The 23,326-nt window shown below is 52.0% G+C and overlaps 1 protein-coding gene across 1 annotated transcript in view; it reads right to left on the bottom strand.

Moving 5' to 3' along the window:
- Positions 1–5,844: 5,844 nt before the first annotated feature.
- Positions 5,845–23,326, bottom strand: part of ITPKB (inositol-trisphosphate 3-kinase B) — a gene marked incomplete at both ends in the record, with an annotated part of 66,282 nt that continues 48,800 nt past the window's right edge. The window contains 6 exons of the mRNA XM_080340906.1: positions 5,845–6,060; positions 8,566–8,637; positions 10,214–10,315; positions 15,454–15,658; positions 18,643–18,856; positions 19,496–19,595. Coding sequence (XP_080197032.1) covers positions 5,845–6,060; positions 8,566–8,637; positions 10,214–10,315; positions 15,454–15,658; positions 18,643–18,856; positions 19,496–19,595 — 909 coding nt within the window. The remainder of the gene's footprint in view (positions 6,061–8,565; positions 8,638–10,213; positions 10,316–15,453; positions 15,659–18,642; positions 18,857–19,495; positions 19,596–23,326) is intronic.

The following is a 23,326-nucleotide window of genomic DNA, read 5'->3' on the forward strand; positions in this document are numbered from 1 at the left end:
TTCCCTCCAGTGCTGTCCCGGGTGGGATTTGCTCAGGAGCCTCCTCCACAGGCTTTCTGTTCTTAGCAGCAGCAGCAGCAGCAGCAGCAGCTCTCCTCTGCTCTCTGGCTGCTCCGGGGTGCAAGCACAGCTTTTCCCTATGGAGGAGCAGGAGCCACGGCAGACAGGTCCCCTAGGGGAGAGGAGACATGTGGAGAGATAAAACCTGCCCGTATAAAAGCAGCAGCAGCCGCTCGGGCACCTCTGAGAGCAGTAAATCCCCACGTAAAGCTGCCCTTGCTGCACTCCAGTGCCTCGCTCAGAATGGGTCAGGGGCCTGATGTGCAGGAGATGGCAGCCCCATGTCCCCTGCCCCACCATGGGGGTGCATGAAGCAGAGTCCTGGGCATGACGGGCCTCATCCCTGTGGCCTCAGGGTGGGCATGTCATGCTGCTTGGAGGAGTGTGACCACTTCCATGGGCTTAAAACCACGCAGGAAAAACACAGACCAAACAACAGAAACTACAGCAAGACCCTGCTCACCTTCCCCATTTGCAGGGTGTTTTATTATTTTATTTTTTTGTACTTCACAAAAACAAAGAATGAATTTGTTTGTTTGTTTGTTTGTTTTAAGGTGAGGGAAGAGAAGAAAGCACAGGCCAGAACAGGATGAGGGACTAAGCCAGAAAGCTGGCTCTCAGGGTGTCAGGGCTGTTCCTCAGGAGGACGGGTGCTGGGGAGGGCAGAGAGCTCCAGCCCTGGACAGGCACAGCACGGGGAGATGCACTTCCCCAGTGTCTCACTCCCAGACATAGGGATCTCTACCCAGAAACAGAATGCACACAGCGTGAAGCTCTTCATGCCCTTGCTTCAGCGGGGATCCGGGATGGAGCCACTTGGTGTGAAGGCATTTTAGTCATTTTAATGATTCCTCGCAAGGGGAGCGTCGACAGAGGACCAGTCCCAAAATTGCCGGGTGTGGGCGGCCAAGTCCCAAACCAGCGACGCCCAGGGGACTTCGCAGAGCATCCCGCACAAGACCTGGGATGCCGCCCCTTCCCGCGGGGGAACGCAGCCCCTCCCGCAGGACCCCACCCGCTCCTGCCCGCCCTGTCCCCGGCGGGAGCGCTGCCACCTCCCGGCCCCCGCGGGAAGCGCCAGCATCTCGGTTCCGCCCCGCGCGGGACCGCGGCAAGGGGAGCGGAGCGGGAAAGGAGCAGCCTGAGCATAGCCCCGTTTAGGGGCTAAAACCCAACGCGAGCCTTCCCCACGCAAACCCAGAGGGTGCACAGACACAACCCGTCGGCCCCCCAGCTTCCCAGCAGGGCATCAGCACACAGGGTATTTCCGAACCAGCCGGGACCTGGAGCTGTCAGGCACATCCCAGAGCGAGAGCGGCTCGTGTGAAGGGCATCCCCAGGCTGCTCACACTCTTACCCCCAGATGCTGTTTGGCCTCCCTGGCACCCCTCTGCAGAGCCACCCCCACTACAGCACCGAAATCCTTGGGGTGAGATGCAAAGACAGCTGCTTTCCCACCCCAGCAGCTCCCCCTCACTCTCTTTTTGCCTCCAGCACCCAAGCAGAGCTGCAGCAGGCAGGGGGACAGGATCCTGCGTGAAACCCAAAGGGGTTGCTGCCGAACTCCAGCTGCCAGACTCACCTTTTCCCCAGGGACAGTAGCAAGGGCTGTCCACAGAGAAAAACCCATCGCTGGCAGCACCAACCCTGAAGTTGCAGCACTTCATTGCTCCACACCTCAGCATAAACCAAACCAAACCAACCAAACAACAAAACAGCACACAAACCCCACACCTTCACAGGATCACAGAAGGTTAGTGATCGGAAGGGACCTCAAAAGATCATCTAGTCCAATTCCCCCGCTGGAGCCCAAACACCTAAGAAGACGACCAGGTGGGTTTTGAATGTTTCCAGTGCTCTGTCACCCTCACTGTGAAGAAGTTTCTTCTCGTATTTAAGCGGATCCTCCTGTGTTCCAGTTTGTAGCTTCATTTATGGGCAGCAGCATTTAAGTAGCAGCAACTGAAGTGATTTATTTAACCATTTAAAACCCACCTTTTGAGGTCTCATTGCTCAGGTAGTGCAACTCCCTCCAGCCCTTTTTCAGGGCAGGGGCTCTGGCGGGAGGCTCCAGGCAGTAGCACTGCCCTGCATCATTCATGGCAAGGGCAAAACATCTCTTGAGGGGCTTCCCAAAACCCTCAAAACCACACCAGCTGGGGACACTAACAACTCATACCAGGCAGGCACCTATCACCAGCCACAGCAAAGTCCTGCATTTTCAGACATTGCAACTCTTTGCTATATTTGGTTTGTTAAGAATTTGGTTTAGTAATCCCTGAAGTGGCAGAAAGCCTGGAGCTTTGCTTTGGGGGTGCAGCCAAGCCAGGTGGGGGGCAAGCAGGGCTCTTGCTGTGGTGTGTGCCATGCTGGGGGCTGCCCCTTCCCAACCCAGGGCATAAACCTCAAGGTCAGCAAATGCCAGCACTCAGACATGAGTGGTTTCTTTCCCTTTTTCCTTTCCCCTCTCTACCACAACATCGTATTATTTGAGCTTTGGAGGCTTTTGTTTTCCTCCACAGGCAGGAAGAGGAATCATGTACCTATGAGATGCTCAGTGGCCCCCAAGAACTGGAGCTATAAGTAAAACATGAGCTGTGGGTAGAGATGCTGATTGTGTGAGCCAGACAGAGAGGAAACACATCTGCCTTTCTCACAGCCCACAAGAGACCGCTAAGAGCACGTACAGCAGCCTCCTGTCTATAATACTGCCAGTTCTTTGTCCTACCAAGAGGTTTCTAGTCTTTAAGTCCACGCTGGGTTTCTCTTGCAGTTTGTTTTAGGGGTGCTGTGGTGAGCAGCAGAGCTGCTGCAGGGACCAGACCCCAGGCCAGGCTGCTCCCGTGTGTCTGGGCATTAAATCTGACTTTCCCACGGGGCAGCTCACCTACCCCACTTGGTCACATCTATCCCAGGACAAGCTCCTGCTGTCCTGTGCTTGCATGAACAACCAGGGGGGACTGGAACTGCCTTCAGGCTCTACAGTTTCATTTCTCCTTCAGTGCAAAACCGATTTGGTGTATTTTGGTGGCCTTTGATCACAAGCACTCCTGGCACTGCCTATGGTGTGGCTATGCCAGGCAGCTCTGACGCACTTGGGTGCTTTGATATCCCCCGGTGTGGAAATTGCAGGGGGTGGCACTTGGAAACAGCTCAGTGGGGAGCCACAACAGAGCACTAGCAAAAAAACATGAAGACCAAAAAATCCCTGGTGTGGATCTGCCTTTGGTTGGCTTCTCTGGAGAAGGGGGATGGAGAAACTCAGGCCTCTCCCAGGGGTGTCCCCCACCCAACCTGGACCCCCCACAGCCCCGGCTCGGCTCCCTGCAAAGCCAGTGCCTGTTTGTCATGATCCATCCCCAGCTCAGGGTCCTTTCCTACTCTTGGTTTTACGCGGCACTGCTCCCAGCGTGTGCTGAGGTAAATGAAGCTGGAGCCTGACCCCTCGCCAAAATCAGTGAGGACACGTAAGCCAGCTCCTGGGTCACTCCCAGGCTGCCACAAGCTGCAGGGGGTGGACATGGACCACACACCAGGTGAATGCTTCCCATATGCCTTTATTTGCAAAGTTACAGGGTTGTTGTTGTTGTTTGTTTTTTTACAGGCACTGTGCGTTACTCTTTCAGACTGGTTTGGATTTTTCTCTGTACTACTCAATGATCGAGGGGGGAGTTTGGAGCAGGGAAAATCCCTCGCGGCAACTGTTCCAGCCTCCAGAAAGGCATAAGACATCTGAGAGGAACAACCTGCTTCTTCCGAAGCCACAAAGCAAGGAATCTGGTTTATAAACAGGCTTAAAAAATAATATACATATATAAGAGCAGCTCGAAGCTAAGTACAGCAATAACTGGTACATACCTATGCATATCTGTTCACACCCTTTCTCCAAAGCTGGAAAAGGGATGGTTTAAAAACTAAAAACACAGTTAAAAAAAAAAAAAAAAAAGAAGAGGGATTTCATGCATTAACTTTTAGTGTTTTGTGCAATTAAAATGGGATGAAAATAAATATAACTTAAAAAAAACCCAACCTTTTCCACGACACTAATGGAACAGAGGCAAGTCTATAAGGCACTTCCACATGGGCTATTCTAGAAAGCCTGGCAAAGAGCTAAAACAGTGCAACCATTTACAATGGCACCAGATGAGCTGAAGACATCTGTTTGGTGAGATATGAACCAAAAAAATCCTTAGGAGACTTCAGTCCTCAGGAAAGAGGCTGGGGCATGGCTGCAGGTGGCTCGATGGCCAACTCCTGTTCCGTATTGCTGCCAGGAGAAGACTTCCCCCTGAGGATGCTGGACCCACTTAACAAAAACAGAGGGGCTCCGGAGTACTGCTCCTGGGGTGCAAGGGGAGACGGTGGGTTTGGGGATGGAGCAGGGTGAGGGATTTGCGGCTGTTGAGCTCCTGCACCACCTCCAGCACTGCACGCCCCTTCTGACCTCAACCCTGTGGCCTCGTCTCCCCGCCAGCCTCTCCATCACTGACCTTTAGCTCTGCTGTGCGCAAACCGTTTCATTCAAATGTTCCAGGAAGTTTAAAAAATAGCCTCCGCCCTAAACAGGGAACTGGGTGTTTTCACAGGAGCGCAGAGGCCGTCCCCACGTCAGCACCAAGGAGCAGCGGCAGAGGCAGCCACCTCTGTGGGGTAAAAGGGAAGGCACAGGGGGGTGCCTGACCCCAACTCTGCTTCCCAAAGAGGATGAACCTGGCCACCTTGGGAACTGCTTTGCTGCTGTAACTCTTCGCTCACTTCTAACAAGAGAGATGCTCCAGGCAGGAGGGTCACCCTGGGCCAGGTGCAGGCACTGGTGGCACTATCCCTACATATGTGCTTGGCTGCTGCCAGAAAAGACTGATCAACCTAGATGGCCACTTTAGGTCTCATAGTAGTCCTGTATAAGCTGTTTTTCTCTCCCTCAGCCCTACCCAAAGTCTTTATTCCCCATGGAGGGCTGGAGACCTCAGCTAAGGAGGGTTGGAGGCATCTCCTAGAAGAGAAGCTGGGTCTCTAGAGAGGAGCTCGAAGTGCTACCCACCACACCAGTGCACCCAGCACAGGGGAGGTGGGTGGGAAACACCTGGCCATGGTAAATACCTGTGCCTGAACACGTGCCCACAGCAGGAGGAAAACCCTCGCCCTCCAGTGCCACTTGAAAATATAATAACTCAGCAACCTCCATGGGATGTCTTGAACACCAAGAAAAACCCAAATCTGCCCTTCTAGCATCTCTTAAGGACTCGGCGCAGCCAGTTCCCCAGGCTGAAAGGTGCTGGCAAAGGCAAGTAAAGGGCTCCTACCCCAGTATCCTTTGCCATCTCCAGGCCTTGTTCATGCACCATGGCTGCCAGAAGGTCCTGGGCATGGCCACTGGGTGTTTTTGGGATGACGCTACAGATCCCGGTGCAGGGAGAGGCTCCTTCCTCCACCAGCCCTCTTAAAATCAGGCTGCACAAGGGACAAAAGCGTGAAGGGCGAAGCACACGTTTGCCCAAGCAACTCCTCAGGGCTGCTCCCGGCCGGCACAGCTGTGTGCTCCCACCAGCTCTGCAACACCCAGGGTTCAAGTTCAGCTTTTGTTCTGGCAGGTTAGCTCTCTATTTACATGGAGAGGGAAAATACAACCAAGACAACCTAAAAAAACCACAACAAAAACAAATTAAATAGGGAGAGTATAGCTTTCAAATGGGAAGGGCGGGGGCTGGAAAGTGTCTTGTAGTGCAGTTCAGAAGAGTCAGTCAGGGGCAGGTTGGGGGTAGTGGCAGAGTTGGACACGCGGCTTTAATGCAAGTCTTCGCTCTGGGACAACTCTGTCAGGATCTGAATGAGGTTGTCCAGCCCCCAGAGGTAGCCATCCTCTCTGTTCCCTTCCACCCAGGGCACATTGTGCTGGAGAACTTGTCCCTCTGGCAGCGGGGTGGTTTTCCCAAAGTCAATCATCCAGACTTTGGCCTGTTCCTTCTTGTCGTGAATGAAGAGGAGGGAACTCCCGATTACCTGCAGAGAGAAGAGACCAGTTAGTGGTGCTCCTATTGCTCATTCTCAGCCAGCTTTGGGGCTTTCACACACCTTATCTCAGGCTGCATTTGCAAGAGATGATGCTGAGATTTTGCATGAGGAAAAAGCAAGCTCCGTGTGTCACCGGCTGTGTTTGCACATGCAAATCAGGTATTCAGACAAGCTGATTTACTCATACAAATCCCAGCTCTTGGCAGAAGGAGAGGATCAGAAAAACATGGGCATGGAAAATAGAGATGTTATTTTGGAAACTGAGTCAAGGTCCCCAGGGAAGGAATGTGATGAATTGTCTCAGCCTTCACATGGGGATTTTTTCCAAGGCCAGTTCTTTGTGACTGGCTTGTGCTATTCACACTCACTAGCCCTGCAGACATCACCACAGGGATGGGTATGCTCCAAGTACAAGTTACTTGCAATGTGCTGTCTCCTGCCTGAAACACCATCCGATTGCACCCAGATTCCACCTAGAATATCCTCCTGGCTTTCACAGTGCTCTGGGGGTGCAAGTAACAGAGCTATATGTACATTAATTTCCTCTTCCATGAGTTCACTCAGCTGCATCTGCTTTGAAGGGCTCTTTCAAAATCCTGATGGGCCTTTGGGAAAATCCTGCAGCAAGTATTGGCCAGGCCAAGCCCATGGGTGCATTTGGGAAGGTGAAGCACCTCACGTCTGAAAGCAGAAGCCTCAAAGCCTGTCTCAGCAGGATGAGACCCCACAAGCCCAATGCTCACAACCCACAGATCAGAGAGATGCTCAACAGATGGGTACCTCCAGGTCAGCCCACCTGCTCTTCCAGGAGATACTACTACAGAAAAGTACCCAATGGGTATGCTTCAGAGCTGTCCCAATTCAAGGTGGCTTTCCAAATTATGTCCCATGTGCATGAACTGGTGGCTTATGAAGAGGAACCTTGGTGACCAGAGTGCAGTGGCTGTTTGCAGACAGGACACACTGTGCTGAGAGCCAGAGCATCCCATAAGCTGTGCAGATACATGGAGGAGTGCAGCCCTAGGAGCATGCAGCTGGTGTCAGCCCTCCAAAACAGCAGCACTACTTGTTACCAGGGTCTCCCACGTCAGTGCTGTCAGCAGGGTTTAGTTTGAGGTTTGCCTTTAGACGAGGGTTTTGAATGGGAAGCACGTACTGTTTGCAAAAGCTATTATGAATTCACATTTTTGAGGAGACTTCCTCCCCCAGCACATCAGGAAAACATCCAAGGTGCAGAGATACGCATTATTTCCCAGAAATGCTTATATTTACCTCTTCTAAGCTCTTATAGCCCTCCCTTTAGCTGACATTCTTTGCTTGCCTATCCCGGGTCACCAAATCTCTTGCAGCTCCTTGGAGGAGCCTTGCCCAGCAGGGCCCCATGGAGGGACACGCAGAGCTTGGCAGACCTTCTGCTGTGCTTTGTCTCAAAGCAGGATGGAAAGTCAAAGCTGCTGCTTTTTAATTTTTAAGGAGTGGAAACTCCTTTCAAAACCTCCTTGAAAGGCTGTTTTGTTTCTGTGTTTTCAGACGAAACCCTGGCACTTGGTGTCAGGGAGCATTTCGTTTCCCGTGTTGAAATGACCTGAAACCTCCTTTTTGACATTTCCCTTCCAACTGCCTTACAGGCGCTGCTGTTGGGAAGCAAAGCCCCATCAGCCTCCAGCTCCTGGCAGGACCCTCCTTGTGCAGCTGGGGACAAGGTGGCTCATGTGGCTCCAGCTGAGGGACGATGGCCTCTTGGAGCTGTGGCTCCTGCTCCCTGCGAGCTGAGGGTTCCTATGAGGCTCTTTTGCCCATAGACAACACGTGCCAAGGATATGTGCTTTCGTGTTTTGTTAGGTAGGTGCAATAGCAAATACTCTTTGCCAAGGCTAAATCATTAAATGATTTAATGAAATTATAGAATAATCCAATTCCTGTTGAAACAGCAAAATAATGTAGCGCTTCCTCTTTGTTTTCCCAACAGAACTGAACTTTCACTGTAGAAAATATTGATTTCACGGACACTTATTTCTGGAGGAAAGTCTTTCCAAGGGAAGAGCCCCTACTGTGGTGCCCCAACCAGCTCAGCAAAGGCAGTTTTAGGGTATCTGCAGTTTGTGGTTACATTGAAGCCTTGCTTGAGCACATGGAGCAACTGGCAGCCAAATGACAAATGCATTCAGACAGAAAACCCCTATACTTTTACACTAAGGTTTTTTCACAGTCATACAAACCTACAAGCAGCCCAAATTCCCCCATATCACTTCTAATCTGTACCAACATTGGTTTTCAGTAGATTTGAGCCCATGTCAGTTGCATGAACGTTATATCAGTCATCAGCTGTATTTCCACACAAGTATTAGAGAAAGAAGGGTGTGAAAATATGGATACAAAAATAAATTCAAAATTGTAGAAATTTACAACCTCCGACTTTGACTTCTCTCCTTGGACAAACTGAGATTAAATCGTTTGCATTTCCAGGCAGATCTATATAAACACGAGTATTACCTCATGGCACCTGAAGAACGGGGATGTCTCCAGGGTAGCGCGGATACCCTTCAACCGGTTAAGGTAACTGCTCTGGAATTACAAGAAAACAAAAACAACAAACAAGCCGTCAGCACTGCAGGAAGCCTTGGTAAAAACTGCTGGATGGGGTGGACAGGAAAGTCACCCCTCACAGCAGGGGTGTCCCTCAGCCACCCTGTGCTCAGCATCCTCCCACAGACATGACCCCTGAGAGGGTGTCCCATATTTTGGGGAATCCGCTTATCGTTTTGGTTTCTACAGCATCCTACAGCTCCTTTGACTTAGAAAATCTAGTGAGAGCATTTGCTTTTGCTGAACTGCTGCTTTCTGCAGACTTTCCCTGCTTCATCCACGGTGCTCCCAAAGAGGGAACAGCTAATTCAGCAGCCACGCTGTATATACATAGCCAGGCTGCTTTTTTTCCTCCCACCTGTGCTCTTTTTAATGGGTCAACTCTTCACCTCATCTGTCATTTTATCACTGTCAATCGAGCATCGTGAGACACTTCTGTAACTCTGTTTTCACATTAGTCAGGATGCACGTCCAGGCCCTGTTTGAGCATCCCTGCAAATTGCTGGAAGGCACTAAATGTTCCCAGGGGCCCTTTTGGCAATTCGGTTTTGAGGTTTAGACAGAAGGACTAAGCACAGGAAAAAAAAAAAGAAAAAACCCACCAAAAAAATAAAAACAAACAAACAAACAACAAAACAAAACACCCCAAACAAACAAAAAAACAGTGAAAAAAACCCAGTAGGTATCTGGGCACTATAATACACCTAAATTTTTACACTTTGACTGCGCGGGCAGATGTGGGGGTCACTGTATTGCGATGGTTTGGCCAAGGAGCCTCATCCAGAGCCAGGGCATGATGGCATGAGCATGCTCCAAGCTCTTTGGGGATAAAACACAGCCAGACAACTTCATTTACAGATCCAGGAATAATCCTTGGGTAACTTTTCTCAAAGCAAACACGCTGGTTTGAAGGAGGCAGTGCCAGGGGCCACTCCAGCTGCAGCCTTGGGTTTGCAGGCTTTGTATAGTGCAGCTTACAACAGGAGCACTTTGTCAAACAGGATATTTGACACAGTCGATGTAAATTGTTTGCAGCTACATCTCTCATTCTCCTGGCAACGTAAACTCAGGAAATGCCGACTGCAGCTTGCCCATGCGAAGGGTGCCTGGTGCAGGAACGGGGACGCCTTGGCCACCTGTCCTGTGAGACCAAGCGTGGGGCAGCCCATTCTGCGGGAGTGGGAGCCCACCTGCCTGTGCCATCACATACTGGGGTCAAGGGTGGGCTCAGAGGCCACTGTCAGCCTCAGGGACAAGGGGAGCAGAGCACAGCTGTGCCTTCACAGTGGGATTTGGGGCCAACCCTTGAGCATCCTCAGCAGACTCAGACCTGGCCCATGCAGTGCTGCTGTGGCAAACATGTCCCCTCCCAGTCCTCCGCTGCTCTCCCCCCGTCCCCATGCCAGGATGGCATTTCTTTTTGTCATTTTCCACAGGGTTTTTTTAAGAGAGATTGCTCAAGCTACAGACCCTCATGGCAAGGAGCTGATGAGCTGAGGGCAGCCTCCACAGGAGGAGCCCTCTCCTGGCAGTCCCCCTATCATGTCCCACTCACCAAAACGTTGCGGTTTCCTCTGGTGAACTCCCTGAAGGCCTCCATGACCTGCTCCTTTGTCCGTGTCTTTTTGAAGTCCCGGTTCACAGTGCCATCCTCTTTCTTGAAAAGAAGGGAGAGTGGTGAGCAGGATGGAGAGGGAGGGAGCTGGGGTGTTTCAGCAGCTACGCATGTCCCTGAGTAGGATGCAAGCAGCCTTCTCGGCAGCTGAAGGACTTCTCTATGGACGAATGGTGAGCAGAGGCAGCAGCTCTCTGCTTTGCACACCTCAAACCATCTCACAGCTCTGCCGTATTGACCCCTGACACAAATGGCAAGTCTACACCCTCATGCACTTGCCAAGGTCACCAACAACGTGGACAAGCTACCTTTCAAAAGAGGCTGAAGACCACGTGTTTCTGACCACACTGTGCCCAAATGGCTTCCCAATTGCTGCTGTGGCTCAGCACAGGTGCTGGTATCACAGAATCATAGAATCACTTAGGTTGGAAGAGACCCTCAAGATCATGGAGTCCAACCATAACCTAACTCTGGCACTAAATTATGTCCTTAAGAACCTCATTTACACATCTTAAACATCTCCAGGGATGGTGACTCAACCACTTCCCTCGGGCTGCAGCCCTGCTCAGGGAGGAAAGCAGAGAATGATCTTAGCAGGAGAAAACTGAGTGGGGAGAGACACAACATCTTAAGAGCAAGTACAAAAAACCCTTCATGCAAAGTTCTCTGTGAACCACTGCAGCAAATGCAGCCCCACATCTGTCTTGCCTCACTAGTCCTTTGATAGCCCATAGATGATAGGAAACCTTCAAAGGCAGCAGCCTGGCACCAAGAGGCACCTTGTGCTCTCCTCTGCTTCTTCCACAGAGGTACATCCCTGCTTGTCCTGCTGTGGGGACAGCATGGCTTGGCCCACTGCAGGGACAGCACGCAGCCCTGGACCCAGAGACTCCCGGCCAAATCTCAGGGCAGCTTTGTAGGAAACTCCCCATTTCCCTGGTCGAGCTGGGTCTCTGATTTTTAAATCAGCATATTTCGTTGTCCGGAGCGGCCATGGGTCTGGCAGGCAGAGCTTGCTTCCTGGAGACAGGGGTTATTTTAAACCACACGTGCTCATGCTCACAGCTCCGCTCGCAGAGCTCCATCCCACCGCTCCAATCGGCTTGTTTGCACACAATAGAGCGAAGGGACAGGGGCCAGAAAGACATCCTGTGCGCTGGGGAAGATGAAGTAAGGATGAAGAAGCAAAGCAGAGGCTGGGGAAGGAAAACAGCACGACGAATCACTTGCTCTGGAGATTTATGTGCCCTGGCAGGACCTTGAGACCCATCCAGGAGACACCTGGGCAGAGGGCTGGCCCTGGGCATGGTGGCCAGTCCAGCCTGGGGGAAGGCTGAGCACCCAGGCTGCAGAGAGCTGAGCAAGGCGAACCCAGCACCAAACCCGCGCCTGACGTGCAGTTTGGGATGAATCACACAGCACACTTCCAACTTGTGCTTTGTGTGAGTGTTAACAAAGGCGATAATGAAAAGCAACATGTGAAAGGTCTTAGTCTCCAGGACAAACTTTGTTTGCACAGGGTGCAACCAATGCACCTGGCTTCTGACCACCAGTGCTGCCACAGGGTACAACAGCTGCCAGAGCAGGCATCAGCAGGGCCAGGGATAACCCTTGCACTGGAAACATCCCTGCTGTAGCAGCCAACCTGCTGATAGACCAAGCAGAGCCAGGCTCTCTGCTTTCGACTGTGTCTCACAAGGCAGCAAGGAGACCTTGCTGAGGATGCTCTGGTGGCACGTGTGCAATGTATAGGGGAAGGGTGCTGCACCGCTATATGTCCGTCATGTGAGCCCTGATGTGGTAGTTAAGAAATCAGCCCACTCTATCCCTGGGGGAATGACAGATATCAATTTGGGGAAGTGCCACAGCATTAATTGCACATGTAAAGAGCACAACTTTCCACAAAGCATCCAAGAAAGGAGATGGACTTCTAAGTGCTCCTAAAAATAAATGAAAACCACAGATGGCCTTTCAGATAAGGCAATCTAAGCTTCAGGAAAGCCAAGCAGCCGATCTGCAGTGCTGCTCTCACCATTACCCGCCTCCCGCGGGTTTCCTTGCCCAGCCAGACGCTGCTGCCGCAGCGCTGACAACCGCCACGACATTTACAGGTGTCCGAGCCCCGAGGGGGCTGGCTTCCACACAGCAGAAATGTGAGGGGGGCTGATAAGGGCTATCGTAACCTCCGCCCCACCAGCGATTCCAGTTTGCGCTGGCGTCACTGGGGCAGGGTTCGGGTCAGCCGGCTCTCCCTCCGGCCTCAGATGGGGCCACCCGTCTCGGGAAAGCCAGGTGACGGATTTCAGGGCTGGTTCTGGGACCAACGCAAATATCCCAGCCCCAGGGAATATTGTCCCAACCATGGCCTTGCTGCAAGCAATGCTGAGTGACTCTCAGACCAGAGCAGGAGCTTGAGAGCAAAACTTTTTGGAGTGAGCTCCAGTAAGATTCAAGTGGGTCACCAGGAGTCACTTCTATTACTTTTAGCAGCGTAATTTTATTAATAGCTACTGTTTCGAACAGTTTCAAGCTACTCCAGAAAGCCAGATGAGTGCCATTATCTCGTTTTGCAGAGGAAAATTTTCATTTTTAATGAAGAATTGGATTCTCAAGGCCACCTAGGAAAGCAAGAGCTCAGCCAGGAAAGGGTCTTCATCCTCATTCCCAACCCGGAGCTGCCTGTTCACCCAAACCAAGGCCAAATCCTGCCCTTGTCTGGCACGGGAAGATGCTGCTTGTATCGGCCTCTGGCCAAGAGCAAGGGCAGATTCACCCCTGCTCATCCCAGGGAAGCATCTGCAGCAGGAAAGAAAACATGAGGAGACTTATCTTTAAAAAATATTCTCCCAAAATTTTCTCTGAAGGCTCAGTGCTTTCCCTAATGTGGGAACTTGACCCCAGAAACAGGGCAAACGCAGGGATACGGCACAGCATGAACAGCTCTACAGCCCTGCTGGAAAAAAAAAGCTAGTTGGGAACCAGCATGAACTGTTAATGCCTTAGCTTAGGGGAAAATAATCCAGAAGCTGAGGGATTTAAGGAGAATTACAGTAATTAGAGCCTTGATCAAATTAGTCAGGCCCTAGCAGCAGCAGGAGGATTACTCCTGGAGGCCAGCACTTCTCAACATTTTTCAATTAAAGGGCTGCCTCACCTCTTTGAAAAAAATCCCCCGCTCACATCGTGCAGCAGCTTGCTTATGGCTGGCTAAAACAGAGGTGCAACTCTCACCACTCATTTATGGCTTTTATTTCCCTCTACAGTGTTTTTTGGCCTGCCTGGGAACATGATTTTGTTGTTAGTTTTTCATTTTTCATTTCAAAAGGTCCACATACGACCTGCTTTTGTTGTAAAGGCCCCTAAACATCCAAGATCACGGGCTGAGGAAGACTGCTGAAGGCCAAGGACGTATCATGTTGGACTATAAATAGACAGATATTCCTGATTACAGCCAGAAAGCAGGGAGAAGAAATAGTGCACGGGAGCTTTGGTCCCAATTGGCCTGCTCCATTTTTATATAGCCTCGATTTTATAATAAGCACCAACAAAACAGCAGCAATGGGAACGCAAAACAGCAGCAACGGGAACTAGGCAAAGGGTTATCCTGAGCCAGAGCAGCTTGCAGGCACCCACAGCAGAAGAGGGACCCAAAGTAGGCACCCACTGAAAACCTCTGCAGGGGACTGTGACCAGCAGCATCCCTGGCAGGGGCACCTTGTGTTACTCGAGTTGGAAAACTCAAAGGGTTCAGCCCAAGGGCTGCTCCTTGGGTTTCTGAGAGTGATTGAGTTAGATGCGATGTCCTCTGCCGATCATGAAACAGTTGAACAAAGAAGGTGCCCTCCTCCCCACATGCAATGTGCTCCACTGCGCTTCCCACAGCTGAGGACTTCATCCTGCACAGCAGGACAGACAGACCCCTTCCTGCTGGTGGTTTGGCACATGTGTAACCAGAAGCAGCAGCTCCAAGTGACCCACTCCTGCTACCACCTTTTAAACTCATGGTCTAACATCAGCATTTCCTTGCAGTTTGACTGGTGAGGTCAAGGGAAATGATACCAGGAAAATCTGCAAAACCTGGTGGAAAGGCTTTTTCCAGGGAATGGCTTAGTTTCTTTTAATTCTGTCATTTTGACATCACCATCTCCGGTCAGGAGAGGTGAAGAAGTTTAAGGCCACAGAGACCCAGATGGGTATTCTGGGAAAATCATGGCCAGCTCATACATGTAGAAATCGAGCAAGCAGCTGCCCTGAGCTACCACCAGGGCCCCCACGGTGCCTCAACCTTGAGTTACTCCAAGTACAACTTGATTGAGCTCCCTTCAGCTCCCAAGTCAATGCCATGCCCAGGCACGTGCTGAAACCCTTAGCCCAAGCGTGAGATTACCTTTAATTCATGTTGGCTGACTATCAAAAGTCATATGCCATAAGTCACTGCTAATGCTCACCCAAGTCCTCTATCACTAATAGAACGGCTCTGTGGTAACAGGCCTAACTCTGTTCAAGTGCCATCCCAGACATCTCTCTTGCCACAAATTCTGCTTGCCAGGAGCAAAACTCCTGGGCTGGCTCATCTGAGGGGGACACAAAAGCATCCCAGCAGGTATCCCCAGAAACGTGAGCGTTAGCTCTGAGCAAGTGCAGTCAGCAGACTGAAGGTGTCAGCAGAAAGTGCTCCTGGTTTTGTTCACCTCATTTCATAGGGCTCGGTGGCTGAACTTTCCAGGACAGGGACGTAAATACAATCTCCTCAGCGACTGCAGCTAAACTCACAGCTCCAACCAGAGATCGGCACACGTTCACGTGGGGATTTGGATTAACGGCTCAGCCTAGCAGCACAGCAGTATCAAAAGCAAACAACTAATGGGAGCCTTCAAGTTGGAGCATGGCACTTTGCATTTCACAGTCAGGGAAATCAACCGAGTGGCTGATTTAATGAGATTATGGCTAAAACCATCCTCTTGCATTGATGCCCTAAGCTCAGCCTGTGCTCTCAGATGAGCAGCGCTGCCCCAGGTCAGGTGCCTGGCAAGGGTGGTTTGGCTGCAGGGACCAGGGATGTCGTGATGTGATATGATGTCACCACTGGCCTGTTGTGTGTGTGTCTCTGTGTGTGGGTGAATTTGGTTACTGAACACTCCAGCATTTCCCCCTGTTCTGCACACCTGGAGCAGCCTCACCTTTATCCCCTCGATCCTGAAGCCCAGCGTGGCAGTCGAGCTGATGGTCTCCCTCCACTGCATGTAGCGGGGCTTGGTTACCGCCCGCAGCACGTTCTCCTCCTCAGTGGGGGCATCAGGGTCCACCTCAATCATCTTCTGGTACATGTCCTTCCTCAGGCTTGGCTTCTTCCGGGCCTTTATCAGCTCCTCCTCCAAGTATGTCCTGCAAGGAATGAGTGAATTAGCAAGGCCACTGCACAAGATGGCCACAGAAAGCCCTTGTCCCAAAAATCAGGTCTATCCAGGGCAACTGATCCCTGGGGAGTAAAGCAGTGTGGGAAATAATGGAGCAAGCCTGGTTGCAGGTGAATTGATCCTGATTTAATTAGCACCCCAGCATCAGCACTTGGTATCTTCTCAGTTCATCAGAGAACCAAAACCAGTTTGGCAATAACAAGGGAGGTTATTTCTCACAGATGCTCACGGCTTCATCCTGGGGGGCCTGTCCCTCAGCAAACCTGAACAGTGACTCTCACAAACTAAACAGGGCTTTCCAGATACGCTCAGGAAATTGCACGTATGCCTGGAAACCAGCTGGGCTGAAGGTGGGAGGGAGTTTGCCACATCCCAGCCTCCGGCATTAGCAGCATCTGCTGCTCCCTCTGAGGTGTGGCCAAGGTGGGCAGCTGCTGCCAAAGCTGCCCCTGTGCCTCTCATGCCCTTTCCTGTCCCCTCACCATGCAGGGCCATGCCTCACCGGCTGATAAACAGGGTGCTTTCACATGAGGCTGTTTTGCTGATGGTTTTTTTCCTAAAACAGGTCAGTTTTAAGTGAACTGTCTAGCAAGAGCTTCCTGCACAGGAGGACGAGAGGAAGGGATGCAGCCTTGGCCAGGTGTTTACCATCACTCTCAAGACCACAGGGCACCGTCGGGACAGAGGCAGGAGGATGGAGGGTGCAGAGGAGCATGCAAAGACCTCTGTTTTGTGCATCCCTCAGAGGAGCACCACCCTGTGCCAGAGCAGACAGGTGGAGAACTTCCGCACTCCAGCATGCAGAAAACCATCCACAAAATAAGGCTTCCTGCAGCAGTAATAAACCACTGTTTAATTCCTCTTGTGGCACCCAAACCCACTCCAGCTCAGCCCAGCAGGTGCCCAGGCTCTCTTCAAACAACTCACCAAACCAGGCGAGATGTCCCAGCAAAACAACACGGGAGTCACCCTGCCTGTAACCTCCCTCACCGCAAATCCATACACTCTTTGCCTTCCACTAGCCATGGCCAGCTCTGCAGAGGGGCCATGCTCTCTCCTCATGTCACTTGTGCCCAAATCCCAGCACTGAGTGTGTGGTTCACCTCCAGAACCAAGCAAAACACACCGGGAGGGTGCTAGGCAGACTACATGGGATGGTGTTCCTGTGTTTCCCACAGGCTTAGCAAGGCAAACTGGTGTCTTTTCTCAGGACAGGCGTATGATCACTGAGCAGACATCTCCAGGACACCATCCCCTTTGAAAAAACACTGCAGATAAAAATGATGAAGGGCTTCAGCTGAGATCACCAAACCCATGACTTTTGGGCAGCTGGAGTAAAATAGCAGAACAAAGCAGCAGGGTGCTCAGAAGTGCTGCTCAGGTTGCTCAGAAAGCTAGATTTCCTTTTGATGAGAATGACAGATTGTTTGTGTCTGCGGTTTTGTGCCCCTGCATTGCTCCAAGCTTAAACCACCACCAGAGCTTGAGCTGGGCAAAGTTCTGTCCAGGGGCAACTGGAGGAGGCTGCCTCATCCTGAAGCTAGGCTGGCAGGGAAAAAATGAGCCTGTATCAGCGTGGCAGCAAGCTGCAGGATCAGAGGACATGTTTAATAGCCCCAAGGTTTAGTTTATATGCCAGAGACTCTCCTGCCTGGCTACAGGGATGCTTCACTCCCCAGCATTAGCCCAATTCATTTTCTCTTACCAGCTCCTCCCACAGCACCATCTTATTTAATGATGGTGTTGCCTGGGATATTTGCCCCTGTTGCCTGCTCTGCCTGTCTTAGCTTCAAAAACCCAGGTGCACAAATCACCTGACCTATGATCTGTTTGTGGGAAGCTTTCCTCCTCACAGACACAGCCTCAGGAGCAACCAGGCAGCATGACCAGAAGGTCTTCTTCTGGTGGCTGTCACCTCCAGGTCCAGAGCGGGTCCCGTCTCCTTCCCCCAGCAGCAAGGTACATGCCAGCTGGGGCCCCATAGCTGCGCCGGGGCCCCCTGCCCTTCTCTCCACCCCTCCGGTGGAAAGTATTCCTCGCCTCTTCCCTGACGACAGCTGGAGACGCCAGTTCGAGTTTCACATCAGGAGTTTAGGAGGGGAAAAATAAAAAGATTCCTCCCTCCCTCCCTCCCACAGAAACCATCAGCTTTTCCAGCAGCACAAGCGCCTCCACCGCGTCGAGCTGCGCCTTAGCCAGCAAGGGGGCTCTCAACCCTCCCTGCCGCCAGCCTGCAGCAGACCCAGGGTCCAGCGGTGGCCCGGGGCTGCTCCAAAACCAGCAGCCACCTGGGGTGACCAGCCCTGCTCACATTTGCTCTGGGACACCCTCATCAGCTGTGGCATAAAAGCTGTTGCTAGCCAAGTGGCTGCAGCCTGGGATGTTGGCGTATCTGTAGATGGTTCTTGAGAAGGACATGGGTAATGTTGCTCAGCCGCTAGGAAATGTTTCAAGAACTTTGCATAAAAGGCACTAAACCACTCAAGTGTGCGTGGGAGCAAAGGGTACGCAGAGGAAAGTCTCTTGCTCATGGAAGTTATGCCATTCAAGTGTCTTTATTTCACCCCTCTGGTACCCTGGGCAGGATCTCCCACATCTTCTGCTCCTTGCCCCTTGTCTGTGTTCCCCTGCAGCAGCGAGAGGCAGGTTGCCATCCTCCTAAAGGCTGCTGTGCCATTCTGGTGTACTCAAACCCAAACAGAGTGCTGTCCCTTCTGCTGCACCAAAGCATGTCCCCAGCACAAGGGACAGTCAACAGGAAAGAGCCTGGTGTGTCCTTCCCACACCCAGGCTCCCCCATGGCTCTCTCCTCATGCTCTAGGCTTAGCTTAGCCTAAAGGCAGGTGAGCCTGGTGTTCTCACTTGCATGTTTCAGAGGGTTTTACCCAGGAGATGCATTCACTTTGAGTATCCCATCTTAAAACTCAAACAAATGTCCCCAAAGCCACTCACCTGACCCCCATTTTGCAGTCCATAACGCAGGGGGAGTCAAATTCAGCCAGCAGATCTTCCATCTGGTTGTATCGCTCCCCGTCCTTCACAACATCACCATGGTAGGCAGGAACATAGGGCTTCAGGACATCGTTCATCAGGCGGTCAAGGCAGCGCTGCTCCGATTCACAGTGCTTCTTCAGTATCCTGCCATTGGCTGCTGCCTTGAAACTACCTGAGGGTGACAAGGGACAACGTGGCACTTGCTTTGGATGGGGGATGATGCTGTGCCTTCCCAAAACAAGGGCAGCCCAACACGTTGGAAGCATCTCTCTTTATGCTTGCAACAAAAAGAGTCCCCACAGGCTGGGACTTGAAAGCTCGGGCTGCCAGATTCACATTGTGTCAGGTTTATGGCCAGCAATGTCACACCTTAAACAGGGCAGAGACCTGCCCTGCAGCACCCAACACACTTGCTTCATTGCCTCGGTGAACTTCATGGTAGGTTCAACACTTGTGGCTTTGTCCCTATGCTCATGCATGGGGCATCTTTGTGCTGGGCAGCATCGCATACTTTGCTGTGGATCAGCAAGAGGGCTTGGCTCCCACCCAAAGGACTCAGCTGCTTGAGAGAAAAGCGTGACGCTACACAAGGTAATACCCGCTGGCACTGGGAGCCTGAAAGCACACAGCACTGCACCTCCACGTCACCCTCCCTGGCACTTAGGTCTAAGTCACTCTCCTGGGCTAGAGACATAGGAGCTGAAATCTGTGAGATTCGTGCCGCAGTCAGAAGCAATTCTGGAAAATAAACTCATTAACCTGCTATAACAAAGAGCCTTTCCACCGCTCTGCCCCTCCCCACGCTTCGTACCTGCGTGTCCCGCTAGCTGGATCCAAGGGTACTTCTTCTTGAAAGACATCACAAATGGGGACCAGTGCACCATATTTTTGATCTTCCGCCATGATTTGCTCTAAGGGAAAAAAAAAAAAACCAACACAAACTTGAAGGTGAATGCAATGTTTTAAGCTTTTACATTCTGTAAAGTCACTTCAGGCAGCACGCAGATGTTTTGGACAGGGGAGGAGGCACCGGAGCCAGCGCAGGATGGAAGCAAACAGAGAATCTGCTCTTTTCTCATTTCCCTGTGCCAAGCCAGAGCCTCTGGACCTTGACTCTGTGTTCGAAAATCACAAATAACTTCACTGAAGAGGAGGGTGTTACAGTGTTGTTCCAGCTGGCTGCAGAGGGCCCAGCCATCCGCTTTACCTCGTCTCTGCTCCCCGCATCCCTCTGCAGAAGCAGCAGGGACATTAACCCATCCTTGGGTACTGCATTAGATCAGGGCAGACGGAGCAGAGGAGGGAGCCCAGGATTGCTACCCAGCCACAAAACTCAACTCCGGCTCCTGCGGGGAACAAGAGCGGCTCTCGCACTGCCGCGCAGGGGCTCGCCGCCCGGCTTTTGTTCCCCACCGAAAGGCAGCTGCTTTGTGCATTAAGCTGGCAACCCACGTGTGGCTGATCCGCCTGCTCTGGCCCATCCGTAACTACATTGTAGAGAACAATTCCCTTCTGACTTGTGCTTCTCGCCAGATAGATTGCACAAAACTATTTACATGACTGTAACGAGGGCTGCATCGGACATACAAAAGCCTCCTTCGAAGGCTCTTTCCTGCTAGAGCTTTTCCCTGGATTGTTCTGGCGACTGTGCCACCAGTAAAAGGCAGGGAGACAACCTCTTATCTCAGCACAGAGGGCGACGGTGCAAACAAACCAGGCAAACAATATACAACGGTGACAATGGAAAAATGCCTTCTTGCAGGAGCTGGAACAAACAGACGGCGTAGTCCTGGCTGCTCCGAGCTACTGGGTTCAGCCGGAAGCCTACAGATAAATTATCCTCATTTGCTCTGCTCCGAAGGCATGGGAGGGAGCCTTCCAGAAAGCCCAAGTAATCTCCTCGTGTTGGGAGAACTGGCCCCTGTTCCAGTAACGCTTCGCAGACAGGCGGGGAAGAGCCAGCAGCCCCAACTTGCAGTTTGGACGCTTGTCGGGGAGTGAACTCACGGCGCAGGAATCCGTGCTGGGAACTGCTGACATGTTTAAGCAGCGAGGAAGAAGCCAGACAAAGATGTTAGTGTCTAAAGCATGGAAATTACATTGGGTTACCCCTGCGCTGTGCACCAGCCCTGCCGGGGAGCGGGGACACATCGCATGGAGATGCAGGGGCTGCCCGGGCGGTGGGGACCAGGGGTGGGAAAGGCGAAGAAGAAAAGTCCTTCCTCACCTCCCAGCCCAGGAGGAGCAGGAGGGTGGCCCTTCCCTGGACGACTGCCTGTGGCCGGGAGCGTCCTGGCGTGCCCTGGCACTGGGACAGCAGTGCAGGAGTTTGGCAAGCAGCTCCCCAAGCGCAGGGTGACATTGGGCAACCCCTTCGCCGGGGTTCCTCCGCGCCACGGGTTTGCTCTGCCACCCAGCTTGCTTGCTTTGGCAGGGAGGTCGGGCAGTTCCCTACCTGACATGAGGATGAATGTTTTTATTTCCAAACGGAGTGCCAGAACTTGTGCACTTAAGCTGTTCTTTGTTCTCCTTTTGGCAGAGAGCGAGAGGGAAGGCAGGGGGGGTGTCCCCTCCTTTTGTTTTTAAAATAGTAACATCGAGTCCTGGCTGATGTCATGAAAAAAAATGGGGAAGAAGAAGTCTCTGAGGGAGTTTGGACTCCAGATGAGTGGGACCCACCTCCTCTGAAACAAAGAGAAGGAGTCCTCCCCCCACTGCACAGCATCATAAGTCACTCAGTCCCAGGAAACATGCCAAGGCAATGCGTCTTCCCAAGCCAAGATTTTGTTTTTCGGTGGTTACAGCTTTATAGCTAAAACCTTGAGGTACTTCAAAGTACAGGCAGAATGAAGGCAAGCGTCCCCCTAAGCAAGGCAAGGTGTCCTGCCTTTCTCCTGCCGGGGCTATCCCAGGAGCAATGCGCTCCCCTCCAGCACCGCTCCCAGCACGGGGTAATGGCCCCAGAGTCCCCCAGGGAGAAAAAACACCACAAAAGCCTATCTGCTGAGCTGTACAAGACAGAAAGCCAGCCACTGAGCACACTCGCATGCGGAACAGGTAGCATGTCCCCATTCCTCTATACCGGAGGGAAACACTTTCATCCAGACACCGCCTGGTTCAGACACACCTTTGGCCAGGCATTTCCAACCCAAGTTATAAGAACATATTTAAGGACATGTTTTATAGAGAGGCTTGAGGCTGCTTTGTCCCTCCCGAATCACTCCCAACTTGCTGGAAACAGGCTGCCAGGCAAGTCATCACTGCCCCAGGGGTCACCTGCAATTCTGCTTCACGCAGCCCTTTCCCCCCAGCTTCAGCAGGGCACTTCATGATGGCACTTCCAGGAGAGAGGAAGGACCATCCCCTCTGTGATTCCCTCAGGAGCTGTCAGATTTTTGTTTTATACCTGACTCCACTCTCAGTGTTGCGAGGGAAAGTTTGTCTCATCAAAAGGAACCTCTCCCGTGCCCTCAGCCCATCGCACGTTCCTGCCCAGCATGCACAGCTCATTTTGCAGAGCAGCTTGCTGGGTCCAGCTCTTGTGGCGGGGTACATACCTACACAAAATGTCCTGTTGCTCTGTCATGGGAGTGCTCAAAAGGCAGAGAGTTTTGCTGGGCCAGCTCCCTAGCAAGCCAGCAGCTGAATAACTTCATCTCTCCATTCTCTGGGGCTGCCCACCCGCTGCAGAGGAGAGATGGAAGCTGGACCATGGAGAAGTCACACTGGCCAATGTCCCCAGTGATCCTGCCACCCCCTTTGTCTGAAGATAAATTCTCCCCAGGTAAGGAGTTGCTCTAAAAATTCACCCTTTATACTTTCCCTGTAGTTTCAAGAGTGATGTTACGTGGCTGTGAACCAGCAGCAGACTCCAACACAGCCACTGGGGATGGCTGAGGGCTCCCAGCACGAGATCTGCATTTATTTGAACACTGGCATGGATTCAGACAGAGGTGAACATCTCAAAGCCAGTGGCTTGGGATCCTGGTGATGCCAATACCTGTGTCGGGCTCCTGCAGCTGGCCACGGAAAATCAGACAGGAGGCTCACACCTTTCCAGGTTGTCTTGGTGGCCACATGCAGGCAACAGCCCCTCTGTGCTCAGCAGCCTCTACAAAGGGAGTATTAAAGCTATTTACAACAAAGAAATCTGCTTTAACTCAGCTTGTTGGGAACTGTAAGGCCGTCACCCCCAGACTCAGCTGTAACTTTTGGTTTATATTTCAAGGAGTAATTTGTGAGTAGGTCCAGGTGCCCAGGCACATGGAGGAGTCACCTGCAGGAAGTGCCCTGACTCAGACTAAAGGATTTTCCATCATAATAGGAAGACTAGCTCTCCAGGTGGCATCACCAAGTGATGCTGATGAATACGTGCCCTTCTCATCTGCCTGCAAGAAAGTGAGCATGCAGGTTGTCACGCCAAAAGCTGAGCACGCTTCCAACTCTTTTGCCTGATCAAAGCCCATGACTGCTTGTGGCAACCTGGCACCTGTCCTCCCCCAGATCCAGCTCTGCGCTGGCTTTCCCTCCCAGAAAACTCCCGAAGCCGTGCTGACCGGCTGCGCTCTTGCACACACAGCAACAGCACAGAGCCTGTATTAGCAGGGAATATGCAGGAGGTGTCTGATGCAATTCAACACTT

This window comes from Nesoenas mayeri (assembly GCF_963082525.1).
Source record: "Nesoenas mayeri genome assembly, chromosome: 3".
Classification (NCBI taxonomy): Eukaryota; Metazoa; Chordata; class Aves; order Columbiformes; family Columbidae; genus Nesoenas; species Nesoenas mayeri.